Raw genomic sequence first — 22,619 nt, 5'->3', positions numbered from 1 at the left:
AGATGGAATAGCTCACAATCCTCGAGCTCGGCGTTCCAGATGGTCGGGCCGCGGCGGAGCCAGCAGGTCCCGGGATGGTTGAAGGTAGCGACGGTCCGCGGCGGAGCCAGCAGGTCCCGATGAAGGTGGTGGTTACAAACGGTCCGCGGCCACGCCAGCAGGTCCCGACGACGATGAAGGTTTCAGAAGGTTGCGGCAGCGCCAGCAGGCAGGTCGATAGTTCGTAAGGCAGGGCTACGGCAGCGCCAGTAGTCCGTCAAGGATGAGTTCTTCCCTGCGTCTCTCGACTCCAGGATACAACTGCCTTCCTGCTCTGGAGCTGCCCCAGTTATAGGTCTGGCGCCCTTTGATGTCCGGACCCTCGCACTTGGAGGTCGGGAGGTCCAGGATGAGGGAGTCCAGACACCCAGCAGGGGGGTGGAGCCAGCGCCCGGGGGAGCTGGGGCGATCGGCACCTGGCGGGGGAGAGCCATCGACACCTCTTTCTCCCATTGACCTGCCAAGTAGTCCGCTCACCTCCTGGGTGGATGGTGGTGCCGGGATGTCGGGGCCTGGCCAGGCCCAGGGTTGGGGTCGATCGGAGGCCACGCGGCCTCGTGGTGCTGTGTCCAAGATGGCGCCCGGGCCGGGCGAGAGGGCCGGTAGGGAATCGGGCCCATGATGGGGAGATGTCCAGGGGCAGGGGTCCCATATGAGACGGGAAACGGGTGGTTGTTGCGTGTAACACCTGAAGAGCCAGGCTCGGGCCTGGTCGTGCGGGGAGGGAGCAAGCCTTTCACGTGGCCTGTCCAACATGTATATTTAATATGTACGTGTGATGTAAAGCGCTGACATCCTGTACTGGGATAAGTAGCACTCTAAACAAAAAAATGGTGGTATTTAAATTATTTCAATGCCTCCGGCGGGGTAAAAATGCGCTATATCAGGGATACGCAAAGTACGGCCCGGGGACCGCATGCGGCCCTCCTGACCTTTAAATGCAGGCGGCTGGTGAGCAGCACCACTGGGCTGCTGTTCACTTGACAGAGCAGGTACATTCTGAGATCTGTCACACAAATGGGCAAACTGTATTTACTTGTTAACTAAAGAAGAAAAGGTGGCCTAGACAACTTATCTTTATGAACAGCTTTAGTTTTAAAGACCTCTTGCGTTTAACTTTCTATAAACTACAAAAAAAGTGTATTTTATTAACATGAATGAGCGTTTTACCTTAATAAATCAGATTATATCGCTGCATTGAGAGGCAATTATTAGCAGTGATAGTTTTCAAATGTAATCATGGAAACATTCCCACTCTGATCAGCGATCACACTCGGCAACTCTGGGCATTAGCTTGCCTCATCTTCACTAACGGCCCCACCAGACCGCCGGGGATGCCTGGTCTCACCCTGGAGATACCCATTAAGGGACCATCTCTCAGGGAAGCCAGGAAGGGTTTCGCAGCGGTCGAAGCGCCTTGGGACCCTCCGGGTAAGTAGTGCGCTATATAAATGCCTATACATACATACATACATACATGCCGCCACCATTCTGAAAACAATGCCATTAGTGAACCAAGAGGCAAGTCATTTGTTAGGTGCACCTTGTGTGTAGCCTTGAATTTGATATAATTGGAACATCGTAGTTTATTAATAAAAACACAAGAAAAGGTTTTGTACAGCACACCTCCTAAACTCGTAGGTTATTAGGGGCTCTCATATGTGGTAATGAAGAAACAGGAGGCAAAGTGAAATTAACCAATTGCCTGGGATCACACAATTTCGTCAAGTGGGGAAGCCAGGACTGATACCAGGTTTTCTGGTTTTCACATTTTGTAATTTAGCCACCAGATGAGTAGCTCTTTCCCTCTCATGTTTTACATTGGATGTTAATACTTTGCCTTTAATTCTTGGTGCATGAGAATAGAGCGTAGGTGGCAGACAGAAGTCACGTGAAGGCTCGGTTAGTTGTCCACACCATGCATCTGCTTTGCTTAAAATCACCCAACCCTTGCATTGGTAGCATCAGTGCGGCCCTCAGGCATGCCACAGACAGTAATTTGCGGCCCCCCAGTGAAATGCTTGGGGGTACCCATGCGCTAAAGAAGTGCATGCATGTCTCGTAAACAAGGACTGAACAAGGCGAAAAGCTGCCTCTCAAGTATATGTGAGGTGTTACCAAGGTGTGAACGTTGGTTTCGCCTCCACTGCATTTTTGAGGTGTGATGCTCCTGACCACTCCCAGCCAGGAGACTAACAAAAGGAGGCCTGATGACCAGTCAAATTCGCCCTTTGTTATGGGCACAGCTGGAGCCTAAAATAAAAGTCCACATCCGTCTGCACGTTGTTGCAGATCGAAAGGAGGCAACGTGCAGGCGCTGCTGAATGTGTCCCGGTGTTTGAAAATTTCACCAGGACGAGTTCAGCACATTTTCAGTGGGGCCCAACTTCTTGGCAGGGTGGACAGTGTCCACCCAATGAAAATAGTGGATGGACGCTGTCCACCCGCGTGTACCCCCAAATTGTGCCCTATCCTCCCCCTATCAATATTTTAATGCATCAGGCAGGTGGGTGGGCTGTTCCTTGGGTACCTCTAGGCGCTACAGGGGTGGGGTTCCTCCGTCCAATTGGCAATGCTCCCTGTGCACCCATGCTCCCCCTGGCGGGATTTGCGTTTTGTTCTCTAATCCTGCCCCGTTAACCCTTTTCTGCCCGGTCTCCATTAGTTGTGGGGTTTGCTGCCAGTGGGGGCGTGCTTGGGCTCCTCGTTTTGGGCTTGTACCGGTTAAGGCAGCCAGGGGTTATTTACCCACCTGTCCCTTTCTTGCTCCTCTCCTGCCTCGTGTTGCCTGGCACAGGGAGTATGTTTGGGGTCTTGGGGGAAGAGGGCACACACCACATATTTGTTTGCTCTTACGCCATGCAGTCTGCTGTTCTGAGGCTGGGGCTTCCTGCTCTGGGTACATGTATTACCACAGGGTACAAAACTCTGTGAGAAAAAGAAAACAGGGTACAAGTCCTAAAAATAGAAGTGGGAGGACTAACCAAGTTAGGTTGTATGCAAGTGGCATCATGGTGCATAACATTTCAGTAAGTGACATCACAACTCATGACCCAACAGGAAGTGACATCACAAGAAGTGACATCAGATCTTAACACTTCGCACATGTTTCAAAGGTCGATCATGAGTACATTTGAGAGCATTATGAGATTTAAAAAATAAGATTTTGCATCTGGGTTGTGGCAAAAAAGTAACGCAACCCCATGCAAAATGTGGGCCTCAAATGATACATTATTTTTTTTAAAGTCTGCCACAAAGAAGTTGGTAACAAGGAGACACTTAACAGCATATCTGTTCTGCTTAATTGGTCGCAAAGTCTGCATTTTGAATTATCCTATGGGGTTAAGGCACCTGCTGCAGAGAGCTTTGATGTGCCTAGTAAATACCAGGGAACAATAATAATGGTGAGATAACTTTGGCGGGTACTCATTTGCTGGAGAAACCTGTGTTTTCTCTAGTCCCAGTTTTGAGTCAAAGTAGCATAGAGGGTTAACGCGCCCCTTGCAAAGCACATCATCTAACATGCAGATGCCATATTTTTATTTTATGTAGGTGAGTTACTGCTTTTAACACAGAGATCATTTTGTTACTCGCAGTTCATAAATTATAATCCTTCTAATATAGCACAGCAAGCAATGAAGGACATGTGACTCCTACACCTTGTAACACTCACTGTCTTATGTAACACATTTTGTACGTTGATTTACACACTTTAAGGATTTATTGTCCAACTATAATGAGTACGTGTGATGTAAAGCACTTTGACACACTGCCTTGAGATGAGTAGCGCTATAAAACAAAATAGTGGTATTTAAATTGCTATTTGTGTAAATATAGGGACAGGTCAACACATCTGACATTCTTACAGTGCATGCATAACTCATATATACAATGACTGAACAAAGTCAAAACCATGCCTCTTAAGTATTTGAGAAGTGCCTTTGTTTCCCCTCCCTTGCATTTGGATCTAGGTCCAAGGCTCAGATAGTTCCCAGTAGGTATAGTGCAACAAAAGGAGGCCTGATGGTGCCTTAAATTCAGCCTTTTTTATGGGCCTCGCTGGAGTCTGAAATATGAAAGTCTCCACGTCGCCTGCACTTTGCTGCTGGAAATGAAAGCAGACAAGGTGCAGGCGCTGCTGAATGTGTCTGTGTTTGAAAATTCCACCAGGGCAACAACAGCATATTTCAGTGGGACCACTTCTTACAAGGTGGACGGTGCCCACCCTGTGAAAATAGTGAGTGGACGCTGTCTACCCGTGTGTACCCCTGACTTGTGCCCTGAAAAAACAAGCATTTGCAATGGAATACGTTGTGCATTTACAAGAGTTTGAGCTATTGGCAATACAATAACAAACTCCTGCAAATGCGAGACATATTGAATTGCAAATTACTAGCGTCCTTGTGGCGCTTTCACATTCATGGAGGCTGCACCCATTTCTTTAAACAAGCAGGGTCTAAATAAAGGGGCGTGGCCGACACTAAAGTGAAACCGCGGCATGGGCGCTTTTACAAAAAAAGCATCCGTTTGTCAAGTTGACAAACTTATTTTTTTTTGTAAAAGCGCCCATGCAGCGCTTTCACTTTAATAGCGGTCACACACCTGGCTTGTCTAAAGAAAAGGGCGCGGCCTCCATGAATGTGAAAGCACAAAAAAAGATAAGTACCTGATGCCACTATACTTAAAGTGGACTGCGCTGCTAAAATAAAGAAAGCAAGCAAGAAACATGGGCGCTATAGTTAAAGCGGACCTCCATTAGTAAATAAAATCAAAGCGGCGACGTGCTGCTACTTAGTGGGCGGTATAGAGGCAAATCATTAAACAAAATAGCACTCACAGCCAAGATATAGTAGACGGTGTAACAAGATAAGTAAAAGGTCCAGTCGTTATGGAAGGTAACAAATGCAGACAAGGCAGTACCAAGGAGGGACTAACAAGCCTGATAACGACTCGCTTGTTAGCGTTTAGGAAGGATAATGACACAGGCCAATTAATATATGAGCAGAGAGTGGGCGGGGCTCCAAAGCCATACTACAATACTGTATGCCTCGCAACAGCTCATGCGCTGCTCAGGATATGGTTAAGGGTTCACTATCAAATAGTAATTCAGGAAAAATGGGCTGAAAGGCAAAGGACGCTGGGGGTGGTGGGAGGGAGTAGCACCAAGTAGACTAATTTAAAAAAAAATAAAAAATTGTGATGAACGCTGAACTCTCAAGAAAACCAGCCATACATGTTTTGTAAAAAGAATGTAAACTACACATCCAACATTAATCTCCTGGATTAAAGTGTTAGTGGTTAATAAACCCAAACATTACACATGACCCCCCCCATCCCAGGCTTGATACTGGTCGCTTTTCCGCACTCTTTTGGATTCAACGCACCTCCTTTGCCTTGCGTTTTTACACATGACCCCCATCCCAGGCTTGATACTGGTCGCTTTTCCGCACTCTTTTGGATTCAACGCACCTCCTTTGCCTTGCGTCCTTACACATGACCCCCATCCCAGGCTTGATACTGGTCGCTTTTCCGCACTCTTTTGGATTCAACGCACCTCCTTTACCTTGCGTTTTTACACATGACCCCCATCCCAGGCTTGATACTGGTCGCTTTTCCGCACTCTGTTGGATTCACGCACCTCCTTTGCCTTGCGTCCTGCTCCATGCTGGGCTTGGGGTTCTTGGCAGGGGGTTGGGAGGCTCCCCCTTTAGCTCCCACAGTAAAGCTGTCCCTGTCATAGCGTCTCCCAAACCAGGACTGTGAAGAAGACAAATGGACTCCGCATGCACGCACTCTTAAGTAAAGCAGATTTTTTAATAAAATATTTCATTTCCAGTGGCTGAAGGCGTACACAGCGCAGCTCAGGAGGGACAAACATTCAGAATTATTTGACTCCTGTCCTCATCGTCGCCCTCATCCTCTTTCAGGGAAGGTTTCCGGGCAGGATGCACCTCTAGCAGGGACGCCCTCCTCTAGTGTGGATTCCACGCTGTCTGAACGGAGGGCAAAGCCGCTGCCAGAAGAAGGTGCCTCAAAGGTACATTTTATTTTTTCCCTTAAATTACAAAATATAACCTCTAAAAATAGTTGAGTTTAGATCATCTTCTGAAAGTTCTTGATGGCTTCTTCGGCCTTCTGGAGCTCCGTTTCACTCTGTTTCAGCTGCGATTAGGAAGAAAGAGCGAAAAACTATTATTAAAAAAACCGACACTAATATAAATCCACATGTACTTCCACCCTCGCCAAAGAGACCACCTCCTGCGTCCAGGAAGAGCAGAGGCTGCTGAGGTTTAATGACACTATGGTCCCCTGCAGCCCACACACTAGAAAAAGAAGCTAGTCCAATCTGTCAAAAGCGCTGTATGGCTAGTGGTGAGGTGGCTTCAAGGGGCATGGCGCCAAAGGCCGCCTCGGGGTGTCACCTCACAATCGGAACAGGGGAAACTAAATTCAATTTCAAGCTGCAAAGAACCTTGCGAAAAAAAGGCGCAATGCTTTTAGAGCTCACATTCTATGCACACCACAGGCCCTTACATGCTATGTGTGTGGTAATCCCCCTCCTACACACACCTCTACTCACACCTAACAGCAAGCAAGACTTAAATGGGCACAATTCTGTGTAACACATACTTGTAGGAAAGTGCCCCTTTCTGTCATGGCCACCCTCACTTTTTGCCATTGGTAATCAAGTTTTTCGACTGACGTGCACTGGGTCCCTGCTAACCAGGCGCCAGTGCTCTTTGCCTAAACAAGGTAAAATAGACTAATTGTGTAACAACTGAGAGACACTTTAGCAGCCCTGTAAGTCCATAGTATGTGATACCCTGATACCAGGGCATGGGTACTAAAGAGGGTGCCCCTAAGGGCTGCAGAATGTATTATGCCACCCTAATGGACCCCCATATACATTGCATGCAGCCTACCATTACAGACTGCCAGTCATGGTGCAAACCATGAGTGAAAACACAGCATGACACACTCACTGTGTGCCATGCAAAGTCACTGCATGTAATATACGCAAGACACCACTACAGCAGGCGTTAGAGCCCTAAGGCAGGGTGCATTATATTACATGTGAGGACATATGTGCTGTCAAGTACAATAATTACTAGATAGCAAAAGCGAACAGAGAAGCCATATTAAGTATATATACACTGGGCACTGGTCATTACGAGTTCCCCGGCTACATTATGGCTTCAGTAAAACCTATGGAGTTTGGTATCCAACACCTTGTCTTAATAAATCTGTATTGTTGACAGTACAAGTGTCGTAATTTGACTGTGATCGGGTTAGCGTTAAGCTTTGCTACACAAATTTTCCCTTATCTTGACCATGGTGTTTGGAGGCCATTTTGAGAACACTGGCGTCCGTTTTAAATGAACGCGCTGCCTCGTGGTCAGCATGCCCTTTTGTCCTTTCTCTGTACCACTGACCACCTAAAATTGCCCAGCAACAGGCTATTTTTAGTACTGGTCAAGCTTAAACATGCGTAGTCAAACCCTTTGTACTAGTGGACAGTCATCACTTAGGAATGTTCTTTCTAACTGACCAGTGGTGTTGTAACTCCTCCCATGAGTTGGCTGTGTTCCAAAAATGACCTTATATGTACCTAAACTGAGCAAATGTGTACCGCCTACTCTTTTTATTACTGTAAAACTGTATAAAAGAAGTCTCGCATCGACGTTCGGTGTGATACTTCTTGCATTGCCGAAGGGTGCTGTAGGAATGTACCACCACCCCATGGGGTCTTAATAAACTTGTCTTTTGCATTTTCCAGTTTCCGTGCCAACGTCTGTTTTATGGTGTAGCGGGTTTTGCGGAATATGTAGGCCTGGAGAACCCAATACCACACAAGATTTATTATGAAATGCACCGTGAGGGCTCCTTAGAGGTGCCCCCCTGAAAAACGTACTACTTGCTAATGTGCTGGCTGACTGGTATCGTCCAGCCTGCTACCACAAATATGTTTTTACACCCTGCAGGTGAGAGCCCACGTTCTCCGAGGTCAGGAACAATGCCTGCTCTGGAGGGAGGTGTGCACACCACCTCCAGCAGGATGTCTAGTGATCTAGCGGATCAAGGCCAGGGGTTTCAAAGCCCCTGTTGCCTTTGATATACGACCCGACTTCCCCAGATCTCAGAGATGCCACCCTGCCCTGATGCCCATTTGGCACCAGGGAAGGCGGGAAATTAGCTATGCAGGTTGGCATATTGCACCACCAGGCTAGTCACACTACTAAGGTGGGCTACCTGATGTGCTCCACGAAATAAGTATTGCACCATCTTATTTTTGGTGAGATGTGGAACTATGGGAAATGCCTATGCCCACTCCCCACATGAGTGGTATTATAGGGGGTGTAGTGACCCCAAGAGTAAGTAGCCCATTGGCTACCACCCTTCATTCCCCTTAAAAACCCTAAATTCAGTATTGAGGGTGCCCCTTGACATCAGGAACTCAGATTTAACTGACTAAAGAAGGAGGACAAAGAAGAGCCAAAGAAAATAAACACAGTGGACTTGGAGCCATACCCTGCCGGCCTGCTCCTGTCCCAACAACGGCAAATATACGACTAGTCCAGCTGCTGTGCAGCCTCCCAAAGCCTCAGAGGGCTGCCAGCACTTTGCTAACCAGCCAGCATCTCTCTTGAAGTAGAGGATCCACTTCCTTGCAGCCACCGAACACAAAGTCTGGTTCACCGATCTGCTGACCACTGGGTCCACCGAAGTAGTAGCAGCCATCCAGGAGGAAGTCACAGAGTATCTAGGAGGCCAATCCAGTCGACAGATCCAGTCTTCAAGACGTTGATCCATTCCGGAGTCTCCCTGAACCAATACCCAGTGTACCGGAGTCTGCTGCAAGCACCAAGGCTTGTTTGTGTTCAGTATGAACACCTTCGCCCCCAAAACCGACCTGCGTATGGAGGGACTTCAAAAGAGGCCAGCTCCTCTCCAGAAGACGTCTTGCTGTGTTTCTTCTCCCTCTTTTACATGTGCTCCGAGAATTGTGACAGCTTCAAACTTGTCGACCTGGTGGACAATAAACTTATGCACCGGAGCCCCCCAGCCAGAGTCCATTGAAACTGAGGGTGTCTCTGTGGCCTCGAGACCCTCAAGAGCCGCCCCCTTGGGTTCTGCCGGACTGGTCCCCTAGTAGCCACTTGCAGCCTTTATCTGCAGGGACTGTTCCCCATTTACGTGTATCTTCGAGGCTACTACCGCTGAAAGCACCTCTGCACCCAGACACCCCAAGGCACGTAACCCTGAATTATTGGTGCTTTCTTGGACTATGGCTCATACTTACCTTAAGTCCCGAAAAACAGTCCTGTAAGTCGCTTGCAGGAGACCCCATTCAGTGTATGTTTAATCCCATAGGATAACATTACTGCTCTCAAGGCTCATTCCTCAAATGTGACAGCTGTATTTTCTCGGTTTCTGAAAATCACTAACATGAAAAGTATTTACCTGATATAGAAGATCTTGGTGGCTAAATTAATATAAAAATCTGTGTTGTTACAAATTGGTGTTGGATTTCCTTATTGAGCGTGTGTCTCATTTATTGACTCTGTGTGCGCAACAAATGCCTTGCACTCCCCTCTGATAAGCCTAAGGCTGCTTGACCACCCTACCACAAATAGAGCACTTTGGAATTGTTCAAGCAAGCCCCTGTACACTAGTAAGGGATACCTGGGGACTCCACACAGTGCATCTCATTTTGGTACACTAGAGAGCCAGCTTCCTATAAGACCTACATCACAACCCCCGAGCTATCACACATCTACAGGTACACAAAGTAGATCCACAGGCATCCTCTGAATATTACACCTCTAAGGACACCTCTCTGACAGCCCCATCAACATCTCACACTGATGAACACCTGTGCAGTACTCCTCAATGAACACAGGCTGCATGACAAACTTCTGTCACACTCCCAGCATACCACCGTACGCATGTGCACTCCTCTACCTTCTCGGCTTCTATCTCCTGGATGTTGGTGGGGACTTTGCTCTTGTAGTCTGGCGTGGCCATCTTCTCTCGTAGCTTCTCGATCTGCTTCTGCACATCGGCCCTTTTGCTGCCGAGTTTGGCGATCTCCTTCTCTGCGTCAATCAGGCCCTGGGAGTAGTGAATTGAAAGGATAATGTACTGTTAGGCAGACAGAAAGCTCTTCTTCTAAATCCACCCTTGGTGTGAAGAAAATAATTCTTCAGATTAAGCCACTCCCCCCCCCTTTAGATGACCCTCAGTCACTGATGAATGGAGGTCCTCAACAATGGGCAGGCTAGACCTGCGATTCTGAGCCTTTAAGACTCCTGTGTACCCCCATTGAGTCATTGCTGGAATTGGGAGACCCCAACTGAGTCATTGCTAAACCACGGAAGCCCCGGCAGTGCAATTTCTACAATTTGAACTTTAAAGCAATACACAGAAAACTATATATCAGGCAAAAAAATATTAAAACATATAATTTAATTCATAATCAAAGATACATTTTTAAAAAGAAAAAAAAAATCGAAATTTTAATAGGAGGCTTGGAGCTTTCCTAATACATTTTTTAATTCTTAAAGTTAAACAAATATGCTGAACTCTTGCATATCACTGTCTTTTTTGCTCCTAATGTATGTTCTCCTTTCGTAGGTGCTTCAGTTGAGGCCACCCACCATCTCTACTATTATTCGGTTTGCTGTACTTTCACTGCTCCAATAATGCAAGCTATGGATATAAACTTAGCTTTTAGTTTCTAATTTCAAATTCCTTCACATTTAAAGAACATTTCAAGATTTTCAATTTTGAGTGTTGCTTTTTTAAGTATATATGCTTTATTAATCCAGGAACCACAGGTTAAGAACCACTGAACTAGACCAACCAATGGGCAGCCTAGACCAAGACCTCATGAAACCTACAGTCAAGAGCAACCAAGATGATGGTTCTGGCCGGTAAGCTGGTGTTCACAACAATATTTCTTCTCCACCTGTTAAATAAATAGTTTATTTTTGCTCTGTTTACCCTTTTCATATGAGACCCTGAAAGGACATCACCCAGCCTTCTTCAAAGAAGTCTATACAGATAAATAGTTCCTTCCTCAAGCATCATCTGTGCCACTCCTTAGAATCCAAGTTACAGCTCGTACCTTTAGCATCAGGTGGATTGTGCACTTGTCGGAGGCAATGGCGACAGCACAGCCACTTGGTGGCTCCTCGGTCACTAAGACGGCCACCGTCTTTGAGGAAGAGAGAGTCTGAATGTAGGATGAGTGCCTTGTTACCACCTCCGCTGTCTCAGCATCAAGACACTTGAGGTAGCCTAGGGAGTAAGGAAGAAAGGAATATTTTAGCTAATTTGCAATAACCCTGGTCCACAGTGGGTATTAGCGAGAACTGCATTGCAATCACTAAACATGCAATTCCCTCGCTATATTGGTGCACTATCCATGCTAGCTATATTGCAATCACTGACGATGCCACAGTACTTTACCCAAGAGGACTATAGGTCTCTTAGAAGTATCTGACCACGCTCCCACCCTGTTAGCTCCATTAAATGAGTGACCAGGGACTAGCACTTCAGTTATAGGCCCCATTGTAACCACTGACTATACCACCGTGCTTTCATCAAAAGCATTTTGGTAATATCCGACCATGTCCGATACTTACCCGTTCGTCCCACTGCAATCAGTGACCATGGCCCAGCACCTCTACTCTAGGTCCCACTGCAGTCACTGATTATCCCAACACTTTCCCTGTAAGCCTCATGGTAACTACAGAGATGACCATGATTGTCTCACTGCAATCAGTGACCAGCACTTCTACTCTAGGTCCCACTGCAGTCACCGACTATCATAGCGCTTTCCTTGTAAGCCTGTTGGTAATATCAAACCACATCAGACCATGCAACAACACTTGCCCGGTCGATCAACTGCGGTCACTAATGCTCCAGCGCTTCCACCCCTGGTCGCTCCACTGCAGCCAGTAATGCTACAGTGCTTCCACCCCGGTCGCTCCACTGCAGTCAGAAATGCTCCAGCGCCTCTACCATAGGTTGCATTGCAATCAATGACTAAGCACCTCTACTCCTCCTACAAGCTCTACTGCTACAAGTGTTCACCTCACAAAGGCTGCATTACAAACTTCCCATTGCCCAGCTCGTTGCCACCGCTCCTCATGGAAGACCTATTGCAATAAATGCCCTTGTTCAACACGCCTCCCCGCAGGATGCTCTGCAATCTCTTTTTCTTTAAGTCCCACTGCAGTCAATGAAAATGTGCTGCGCGTTCCTTTTCGTTCTTACTGCAATCACTTACTATAGGCTACTCTTCCCCTGGAGCCCTAATTACAAGCATCGAACACTATGCTACAGCTCCCAAACATGGCAAATAATGTAAATATAATGCAGCCTAACAAGACATTGTGGAGCAGTTTCATCAGCCCTTTTGTCTGAGCATCGCTCACTCACGTACAGTCAGCTTTGGTCTTGGTGAGGTTATAATCAGCCCGCAGGGAGCGCACAGCCCGGACAATCAGCATGATGAAGTCCATGTTCCTGTCGCATTCCTCGTCTCTCCAGCAATGCTGTGTGAAAAAAAAGCATGGACATCAGCAGTGAATCTCTGCATGTGGTGTTGTGTGCAAAGACCAGGTTCATGCACCTTGTGCCACCCCTGAGTCCACAACCTCATAGAAAATTAAGAGCAAGATGGAGGCCAGAGAGATCATCAGAACAGTTCAAACGTCTGACTCATTCAGATGGTCGGTTTTTTAATAGATATTATGCTGACCACTGTAATAAGGTGACTAATACCATTATATGAGGCCCCTCAGGCCTGTCATGCATGTGCTAGGAATTATTAAAAGCATAAAGTTAAAAAATGTGACCTTTCTGTCTGAATCAGATAGGATGTATCACCCAGCTCAAGTACTCTGTAGACTTGCAACAACAGTGACATTACAATAACATTTTGCAGTAGATCCAATATACACAATAATGACTCTCGACCTACCTCCACTACATCAGGGTAAGGTGTCACAGAGATGCTTGGCGGGTCCTGTGGAGACCGCCGCGGAAGCCGCTGGAAAAGCTCCTCGCTAACGAATGGCATGATGGGGGACAGCAAGCGGAGGCCAGTGTCCAGGCAGGTATACAGTGTATTGCGAGCTACCCGTATGGCTTTCTCGTCTGTACCGAAGAACACAGGCTTCAGGCACTCCTAAAAGAAGGGGGGAAAAAAAACACATGGCGATTGTCAATAATGACAAAAATGTAACAAGCATTGGAAAAGCCAATAGCTCTCTACTGGCTTGGTCACTGTTTTCTTATCTATGTTGTACAGTAGCACAACATGGAAGGTTGAAGCTAAATTTATAAAAGTGCCACGAGGCAGTCAACGTTGGCTGCTTCATAGCATTATTTTTTACGTTCAATCATGCTGCACATGTACAACATGGTAAATGTTTTATTTTTTATTTTGTACATCTATGCAACTGTGTTCATAGCTTAAAGCGGATCGTTGATACTATTTGATCATAATAAAGGCAAAGACGTGTTCACAGTAAACAAAACAAGCCTATGTGTGGGCTGGAAGCTGTCGTCTCTGTGGGTGTCGAATCTAGAGGTGAAGCCAAACATACATACATATACATATGTATATCACTGAAAAACCAAAGGTTTCAGTAACGTTATAGTTAGGTGAATAAGTCAGGGACGACAGTAACGTTTTGAAAATAGGAAAAAAGAACAAACAGAAATTCACCAGTTATAGTTAGCAGAGCCAAGTATAACTTGCGCCCTCGCCACACACTGCTTATGACCTCACATATTACATCACTCATGATATGTTCTATGACATCACTGATGGCATATCAATTAACATCAGTGATGACATCATCCCAGCTTCATTTGTACATATCACTATATAAACTAGTAGCTCATTAGAGGCCTGAAAGTAAGTACAAAATGGCTAAAAATAATATAGAGCTTCATTAATGCCATCACCGATACAACTCCCTTAGGTGTAACAAGCATGTGTTATGTGCAACATTGCCCTATACCATACACTTCAAGGGTAGTGAAGGTCACATTAACAATCCACCACAGATATATGGGAAACCCTCACACACAGTGTTATGTATACAACTATTCAGAGAAAGTCAAGTTTCTCAAGATACTCAAAGTCTGTTCCAAAATGAATGCCCTACTACAGACAGCCTTTACCTGTATCAGACCCCTGACACACATTGACCCTACATGAGAAATGAAGGTGGTACGAGTAGAAACATGGATGCTTTAAGTAGTGTTCACTTTATGGAGGGAGCTTACTCTGTACCACACGGTTTGCAGACAGTGAAACTATCATAAAAAATAGACTACAGAGTACTAAAAAGTATCTACTATCAACAGTGCATGCTCTAAGCAACACTTGACAAAAAACATACTATTTGCTTTAAATAAGCAATGTCTGAAGGTGTTAAAAATGATACTACCTGCCTCCTTCATACTGTGATTAAAACTTTACAGCTAGTTCATCTTCTGAAGCAAAACGAGCACATGTACATAGCTTAATACCTGGTGGACACAATCTTCTATGTTAAGTAGAAATCTGTCTAATAAGCGAGACGATTCTGTCTAATAACTGCTTACAATACTAAGTATCTAGTACATAATCTTTGCCCTGTTGGAAACTTTTAATGCAGAACAAAATAATTGTGTGGAACATACTGGACACAAGTCGTCAACTGTGATCTGCACACAGAGCTACTCTTCAATACAAAGATTTATAATGTGTTCAGTGCTTATGCACATCTATGATGCATTAGAAGCACGTGCGTTTTGTAAACTGTTACATGATTGGCTGGACACAGGCAGTACAATTTTAGATAGAAAATTAATATGCTAGCACACTCGCACACTCATTGGATGTCATCATTGATGTCATTTTAGAGGTCATCAGTGATGTAATAAATGATGTCATAGACCATGCCATGAGCGATGTAATATGTAAGGTCTTAAGCAGTGCATGGCAGGGGTATACGTTCTAGTTAGCTCTGCTAACTATAACTGCTGAGCGAGCGCTCTGGGGAAAGCTGCACACAGGGAGGAGAGACGCCCAGGGGAGGAACAGCCACGAAGACCTGCCGCCGTGAGGGGAACGGCCGTGGAAACACTGACACCAGCGCCAGCACCCTGACCGCCGCGAGGGCAAGGGACTACATCCCCCAGGTGCCCCGGCGGTCGGGTGACGTCAGCGGAGCGCCCGGAGGCGCGGGGTAAAGCCAGGAGAACCTCTCGCACCGCGAGTCGCGCGCGGGAGCGCCGGGCTAAGCCCGGGCAAAGGGCGGGCCCTCTACGGCCCTCATCGGACAGAAGAGGCCGGGACGGGCCACCCCCCCTGGCCGTGCACATATAATAGGTAAGACATCTCGTGCCAAACCACTCTTACTCCTCGTAGGTACAAACTGCTGCTTATAACATGTCTCGTAAGGGGGCCCCGAAGATTCCCACTGTGACTAGGGACTTGGCAAAGGGGTCGAGGGTTCATTATTTAATCAAAACAACACCGCCTGTTGACGCATCACCAAACTTATCATTCCTGGAGGAACTTAACAGTTTATGCAAAACTAAGTATGCGGCCGTTAAGTCGACATCGGAGCATATTAATGCCTCCTTTTGCCCCTCAGCCATCATAAGCCCTCATCCCAGCACATCATCCCCACCCTATGGAAATCTCCTGGCTACTTCCCCCTGCCCACCTGAAATAGGCAGTACGAACCCTATAATGTTCTCCCATGACTTTTCAGGTGAAAGAAAACGACCAGCCGAAAATCAAACAGACTCCCAAGCCAAGGAAAATAAATTGCCTGCACCCCCAACTTCACTAACCCTCTTGGCCCAGATACAGACTATGTTTAATGCCGCAATACACCCTTTAATTGAAAAAATGAACGATCTTGGGGACAGGATCGCGGCAATAGAGGAAATGACTAGGACAAACTCGATACTCCTAAAAAACAAGGCCGACCCCAACCAACCACAGCCTTTACGCGATATTTTAAAGCCTCTGACAACTCCACAAAGTAGTGTTCTTCAACTCCATCGGGCATCACCAGGCACACTAACCCAAGCTACCGAGAAAGTTTCCACCAAAATAAAAACAGCAAACAGCTGTTCCTTTAAGACGGGACAGAACAAAGTAACCACGTCACCTAAAGGGTCACCTTCCAAGATAAGGAATATACAAAGGGGTACAAATCATATCCACCTACCACCAGAAGCTGCCCCGTTCGTGGGTGTCCTTTCTGGGGTCCCTGAACTCACAAAGGGAAAAACTGAAAGTGAACAGGCGCTGAGAAATAAGGCCCTATTTTGGCTAACAAAAAATAGACCCCTACCCCCTGACATTGATGGTAGTATACAATGTGTTAGAAGGGTGGGATGGCTGGGTCCGCTCCGAAAAGAGAGATCCGGTGACCTGGTTCTGATAAAGTTTTTAAACAGTAATGTCGTCCCTTACCTCCAGTCCTGGAAACCACAGATAGGAGATGGTCCTATACATACCTGGGGATTATCTGACTTTTATCCCAGAGAATCACTTTATCCCCATACAAGAACATCGAAGAGGCCAATTTTTGGCTGGACCAAAACGGCTCTGGGTTGAGTGGTTTTTAATACCCAGACTCTTACTTGATACACTGTTCGTTTGGTACCTGATTTTTCTTAAAGATTTTTAGCTGTAACGTTATTTACCATGATATGATTTGAAATGTAATTGTGTATATATTTTGCAATGTGCTTTTATGATTTTATACCTAAAAATCGAATAAAGCTAAAGTTCTAGTTCTAGTTCTATATACTTTTTAAAAGGTTAAAATGATAATGTTGTCACTGGCATTCACTTAACTATAATGTTACTTTCACCTTATTTTTTTCCAGAGAATTTCCAGTTTTTTCAAAAGCAAAAAGTAATATTTTATTACCATACAAAAAGCCAAATCCCTGCAGTGCACAGCCTTTGCCTAACCTACAGCCCCAGGGACACCCTCCCCAGCACCGTATTTTATGACTTTTTTTAAAGGGGAGAATGGGCCACATGGTCTTCTACCCTAAGCCTTATTAGGCCCCGAGGACCCCATCCCCCAGGACCTTATTTATTTTAAAGGAGAGGGGAGCTGCGTGGCTCCCCTCAATAAGTCTTTTTAGGCCCCGGGGAACCCCAGGGCGATATCTAAATTAAAGGGGAGCGAGGGGGGAACTTGCCACCTTCCCCTTCGGAGCCTATTAATACTCCAGGGACCCCCATTCCCTGGGGGTGGTGCATGTGGGCCCTCTTTTTGAGCTGTTTTTGGCCCTAGAGACTCTATCCCCTGGGGCCCGCATCAATTAAAGGTGAGTGCTCCTGCACCCACCCAGCTGTGGGGGGATCCGCAGGGCCCTCGACATCTCCCCTGCATGTTGCGAGAGCTGACTATTTATGCTGCTCCCTCCGGGCAGGGTGCAATATCTTGATCTGCTTGCGGGCAGGTAAACAGATCTGAAGTCTGCTCCCAGCGGGGGAGCATTTTAAAAGCTCACGCCCTCTGGGATCAGACTTCGTTTGCTCCCGTTTGGTGGGAGTTTTGTAAATGTTCACGCTTGGCGGGAGCAGACACAAGATTCCTTACCTGCGCCAGTGTGGGCAGGGAAACTGCTGTGTTCCAGAAGTGGGCTCCCCAGGACTAATAAAATTAACCGGGCCCAGAGGATGGGGTCCCCGGTGACTTTGAAGGCTTGGGGAGGTGGGCCGCGTGACCCCTCTGCCTTTACCTCATGGCAGGGCCATGGGGGATGGGGTCCCTGGGCCGAAAACAGCCCACAGAGGGGGGCTACATGCCCCCTTTCCCTTTACTACACAACTTGCCCCGAGGGATGGCGGCCATATGCCTTTCTAAACGGCTGGGCCTCGGAGGATCAGGTCCCAGAGGCCAAAAACGACCCGAGAAGGGCATCCCATAGAAACTTGCCCCGTGCCCTGTCAGATGGGGTCCCGAGCCCCGAAATCAGCCTGGGGAGGGGGGCCATGTGCTCCTGCCTCCCCCAAAATATAAATGTGTTTCCCCCTAAGGGGGCTTTAAAACAAAAAGGGGGCGTGGGGGGTTATTTTGCCAAAGATAGTCCATGAATTTGCAGGATTTTTTTTTTTTTAAACGTGTTTGGACCCTATTAGGGCCCAGGGGGGGTCTACCCTGTCCTAGTCCTAAAATGGCTGCCACCACTTCCTCGTTCAGGCGGGGGCAGTCAATCGGATCTCAGTTTGAGATCTGTCGGGATCTGAAGCCTTCACTTCCCTAGATATACAACGTTTTTGAGCATTAATTGCTCAAAAACTACTAAACGGATTTAAACTAAACCACAAAAAGCACTCTCTCTAGATCTAGCTTTCTCCCAAATTTGGTGTACATTTGTTCAGCGGTTTAAGCTGTAGCTGTGTATAAAGTTCCTATAGGAAAATAAAAGGAGAAAATGCTTTTGGGAGCCCCTGGTTTCCTCTGCGCCCACTTGACAGATGACCCCGAAACTTTCCATGCGCAAACAAGGCAAAAAAGTGCACTTTTTTTGGGAAAGTATTGTGGAGACGGTGCAAAAGTGATTAGCAACACAAAACAAAACACTTCCTATGAAAACATGATCCTAACTATAACTAACCAGTGGTGACCGCCACTGGGTCATGTAATCCACCCATCCCTCTACACATAGATAGATGGATAGATGGATAGATAGATAAATAGATAGAATCAAATGAAAATCAAAGAAATGAGAATGAGAGTGAAGCCAACCAATGATGAGTAATGGATGAGCTCTAGGTCTTTTAAACCTGCAAAAAAATGTATCTAATTTAAACAATAGATATTTCAGCAATAGCGAATACGCTGTCTCAAGAGCGACCTATAAACAAGCCCTGACAAAGTCAATAGGTCATGCATTGCCAGTAGAGCTTTTGGCTTTGCCAATGCTTTTTTTGTTTTGAAATTTATTTTGTAAACCTTATCAGAAAAACTATTAAAACTCACCTGACTGTGGAGGCTAACTGAAAGACCTTGAAGTATTTGTGTAGATACATAGATTTCATAGAAATCAAAAGGTTTTGGCTAACTGGCAATAGAATCATAAGCTACAGGAAACATTCTTTCTGCATTCTTTGGCTCAAGACAAACAGCAGAAGGTCCTTATAGCAGGAGTGGTGTACAAAAGTGGTGACTTCTAAGCAGGCAAAGCAGGATTAAGAAGGAACAACTTCCGGCAGCAAAAGCTGAGAGGGCACAAAGGAGTCCCTTCTTTCTACTGAACTAATAAAGGGTCGCCGGGGCAACGAGTAGGCATTTCATCTACTCTTAGCGGAAATAATAGCAACAATGGAAGGGACTTTGTCTAAGATCCATCTTGCAAGTCAGACTGGTGCCTGATTGAAAAGGTCTCTTTGGCTCAAACAATGTTTGGGCTCCCAGTCCGAGCTGCAGGACAGCACAACAGAAGGAACTGTTGCTTCGGACGCGCAATGAGTTGGGAATTACTAGTGCTTTTGTAATGAGAATATTTGTTGCGCAGCAGCCAAAGATGCAATCCATGCAGGGGCGAGAGAGGTGTACAAGGAACTCCAAGAAAGCGCGCTGAAAACCCCGTGACATCAGATGACAACAGTGGGGTCCAATCAGCCTGCCTACTTCCCTGCCTACTACTGACCCACGAGCACTACTAGGCCTCTGGCCTTATCTTTGCTTCATCAACACAACTGCTTGCAAGAAAGAGTTTCCAATGCTTGACTCAAGCTCTGGAATACCTAACCTTTCCATATCAGAGCCCTGCCTACACTGATCTCCTTCAGAAAAGAGCTAGCTAGGCGCTGAGTGACGCAGTAGGGCTACAAGAGAGGGTAGCATGTAATGAGAGGTTAAGTGTAGGATGGGGTGTTCGGGCACCGTGAGAGGGCAGGCTGTTTGATAGGTTATGAGGAGGATGAGAGAAATAATGCTGAATAAAGTAAACAAGTGTAGCACTAAAAAGGTGTGACCAGATAGGGGTAGAGTGTGATGGAGGGAGAGCAAGAGCTGCATTAGAGGTGTGGAGAGAGTGAGAAGTTTAAGGTGTTGGGGCCCGAGCAGGTGCAAAATGACAGGCTATTGGCATAGTGAAATAGGAGGGCCAGGAAATGAGTATAAGCAGAGTGAAGAGGGTGGAATAATGAAGCTGGAGGGCCAGACAGAGGAAGCAAAGAGGTACTGGGAGCAGATGTGGTGATAATAATAGAAAGCGGGTGTAGGGACAGTGTGAGAGGCATTTATGAGATAAGGATCGAACCAGGGGTCGGGGAGAGGTAGAATGAGTGGTGTACATGGAGGGTAAGACAATAGAAGAAGTGACAGAGTGCCAGGATATGGGTCAGGAAAAAAGTGAATTATTAAGGCCAAAGTGGTGGTAGAGTTGGGGTGAGGGGGTACAGTAGAGGAATATGGCAAGAATGAAACAGTCATAAGGTAGGGTCTGAGTTCGAGCGCAGGTCAGAGTGAATGCATACGTACCCTAGGAGCAGAGTCCTTGAGCGTAGGGCTCAGGTGCGGGCACTAGGTGCAGAGTCAGTGAGCGGAGGGCTCAGGAGCGGACATTAGGTGCAGAGTCATTGGGTGTATTTCTCAGAAACTGACACTGGGCGCAGTCATTGACTGTAGGGCTCAGGGAGATTAGTAGTAGACCTGCTGCCTGATACATGCATTATTTATGAAATGACATGCACCTACCGGAGAGGATAGTCATTTTGGAGATGACACTACAATACTTCTGCTGCACTGTTGGGCCAGCTAATTGACTAAGAGAAGGCAGCAGGTCTCTTGCCCATCATGCCAGTCATTGTGCCATTATAAATGTGCATTACAGCCCGGGTACATGAATGCATGTATTGTGTGGGCCCATGCATGCACATTACAGCATGGACCATTTATGCATGTACTGTCTAGGTCCATTAAGAATATGGCAGCCTGCTGTCACTGATGCTTGTATTGCCTGGGGTTACATGCATAAGTTTCATGTGCAAGGTGGGTGGACAGAGGACAGGAAACTACCCCTGTCAAAGCACTTTGCATGTACGCTTCTGAGTTTTGCTAGAAGGTACTGTAAACTCTCGATAGGGCCGTTAACGATTGTGCGGAGCGACTTTAAGAGGCATAGGGGTATGAGTGTGTCTTCTTAGAGACGACTAAAGGGAGTGTCCAAGTGTCTGCGCAACTGAGTGACTAAGAGCAGGGAACTGGGTGCTTGTCAAAACAAGGTAAAGATGGAAAACTATGGTCAGGAACACACAGATCCCAGTAAAAATAAAAATATTGACAGTATTTATTTGGGGTACATACATACATACATATATCACATTTCGAAATACAGCATTCTCTAGTAATGTTTTGAAAAAGGGCTGGCTTTTTTTTTACACCAGTAGCCCCGCCCTCACTGACCCCTTCCTTCCCAGGACCCCGCCCCAATTGCGCAGGCCCATCTTTACGACCCTCGGCCACAAGCCTGACTGCAATTTTGCCCCCGAGAAAACGTTTGTGAGTACCCATGCTCTAGGGCCTCCTTCAGTTTTAGACAACACCAACTCTACTCGGTCAAGTAGTGAGTTGGAGTTTGTATTGATGCCTTCACTCACTCTTCAGTACCCTCTCCTAAACACTCACTCTGGGCTCTGCAGTGCCTTATTTCACTCCAGACATAATCACTGCCAAACACACCCACAAAAAAGCAGAACACTCCTTGCACCCTGCCTCTAAGATTGCCAATGCACTTCTGTGAAAAACCACACAAAAATGTACTCTAAAACAATTCTAAAACTGGATACATAGCAAAGCCAATCATATCGAAGAAATATTAAAAATAGAGATGATCTATGTTCTCCTTTAGCTTGTGATAACTTCATTACTTCTTGCAAGTGCTCTTTTCCAACTTAACAGACACCTTCAAAGATAAAATGTATTTAACATTAAGGAGCTGTCTTATTGATTTTATAGCGAATCTAAGCATGTCTGAGGGGTTTGCTCTTTTGGTGAGAAAGGTTGAAAGATTATCTAGTGAACTCATTCCACTGGGTGAGGGCCGCAGGGAAACACCTATGAATTGAGCTAGCATCCACATTGACGGAGATCCAAGAGAGAAACTTTAAGAGCCCATTAAGAATGGTTTAAGAAACTCTGGCCAACTGGTATAATTGGATGCTAAGACACATTGCTGCTTCAATGATTACACAACATAAAATATTGTACTTCAAACAGGACAACATAAGCTGCATTATAGATATATGCATGTATGAATATGTTTGGAAGTGGAAGAACGTTCGGCTAAGGGGATCTCATGGCATGTTAAGCATTAAGCTGGCAGGTCTGGGAATCTCAGATATAATGAGATACTAACAAACTCCACATTTATGCTATCTAATTGAGTAGATAAGAAGTGAGGTGGACAAAGCTTAATATATGATCGAGCACACATTTACAGGATATCTTCTTTGGTAGATGCCATGAATTACCAGGAAAGACTGTGATGGCAATCTGTAATTTTCGCCGAGATTAGGGGTTCCT

General features: G+C 46.2%; 1 protein-coding gene across 5 annotated transcripts in view; it reads right to left on the bottom strand.

Moving 5' to 3' along the window:
• Window positions 1-5,252: 5,252 nt before the first annotated feature.
• Window positions 5,253-22,619, bottom strand: part of VARS1 (valyl-tRNA synthetase 1) — a 210,202-nt gene continuing 192,835 nt past the window's right edge. For all 5 annotated transcript variants that reach the window (XM_086924647.1, XM_086924645.1, XM_086924644.1 and 2 more), the window contains exons 27-31: window positions 13,031-13,237; window positions 12,491-12,602; window positions 11,168-11,340; window positions 10,003-10,152; window positions 5,253-6,201 (exon numbers count right to left, since the gene is read on the bottom strand). In XM_086924647.1, coding sequence (XP_086780773.1) covers window positions 6,133-6,201; window positions 10,003-10,152; window positions 11,168-11,340; window positions 12,491-12,602; window positions 13,031-13,237 — 711 coding nt within the window. In that variant the 3' untranslated portion in view covers window positions 5,253-6,132. The remainder of the gene's footprint in view (window positions 6,202-10,002; window positions 10,153-11,167; window positions 11,341-12,490; window positions 12,603-13,030; window positions 13,238-22,619) is intronic.

Source organism: Lissotriton vulgaris, chromosome 5 (genome assembly GCF_964263255.1).
Source record: "Lissotriton vulgaris chromosome 5, aLisVul1.2, whole genome shotgun sequence".
In the NCBI taxonomy this organism is placed as follows: domain Eukaryota; kingdom Metazoa; phylum Chordata; class Amphibia; order Caudata; family Salamandridae; genus Lissotriton; species Lissotriton vulgaris.
The sequence above is the reverse complement of the archived record's forward strand: the minus strand, read 5'-3'. Positions and strand labels throughout refer to the sequence as shown.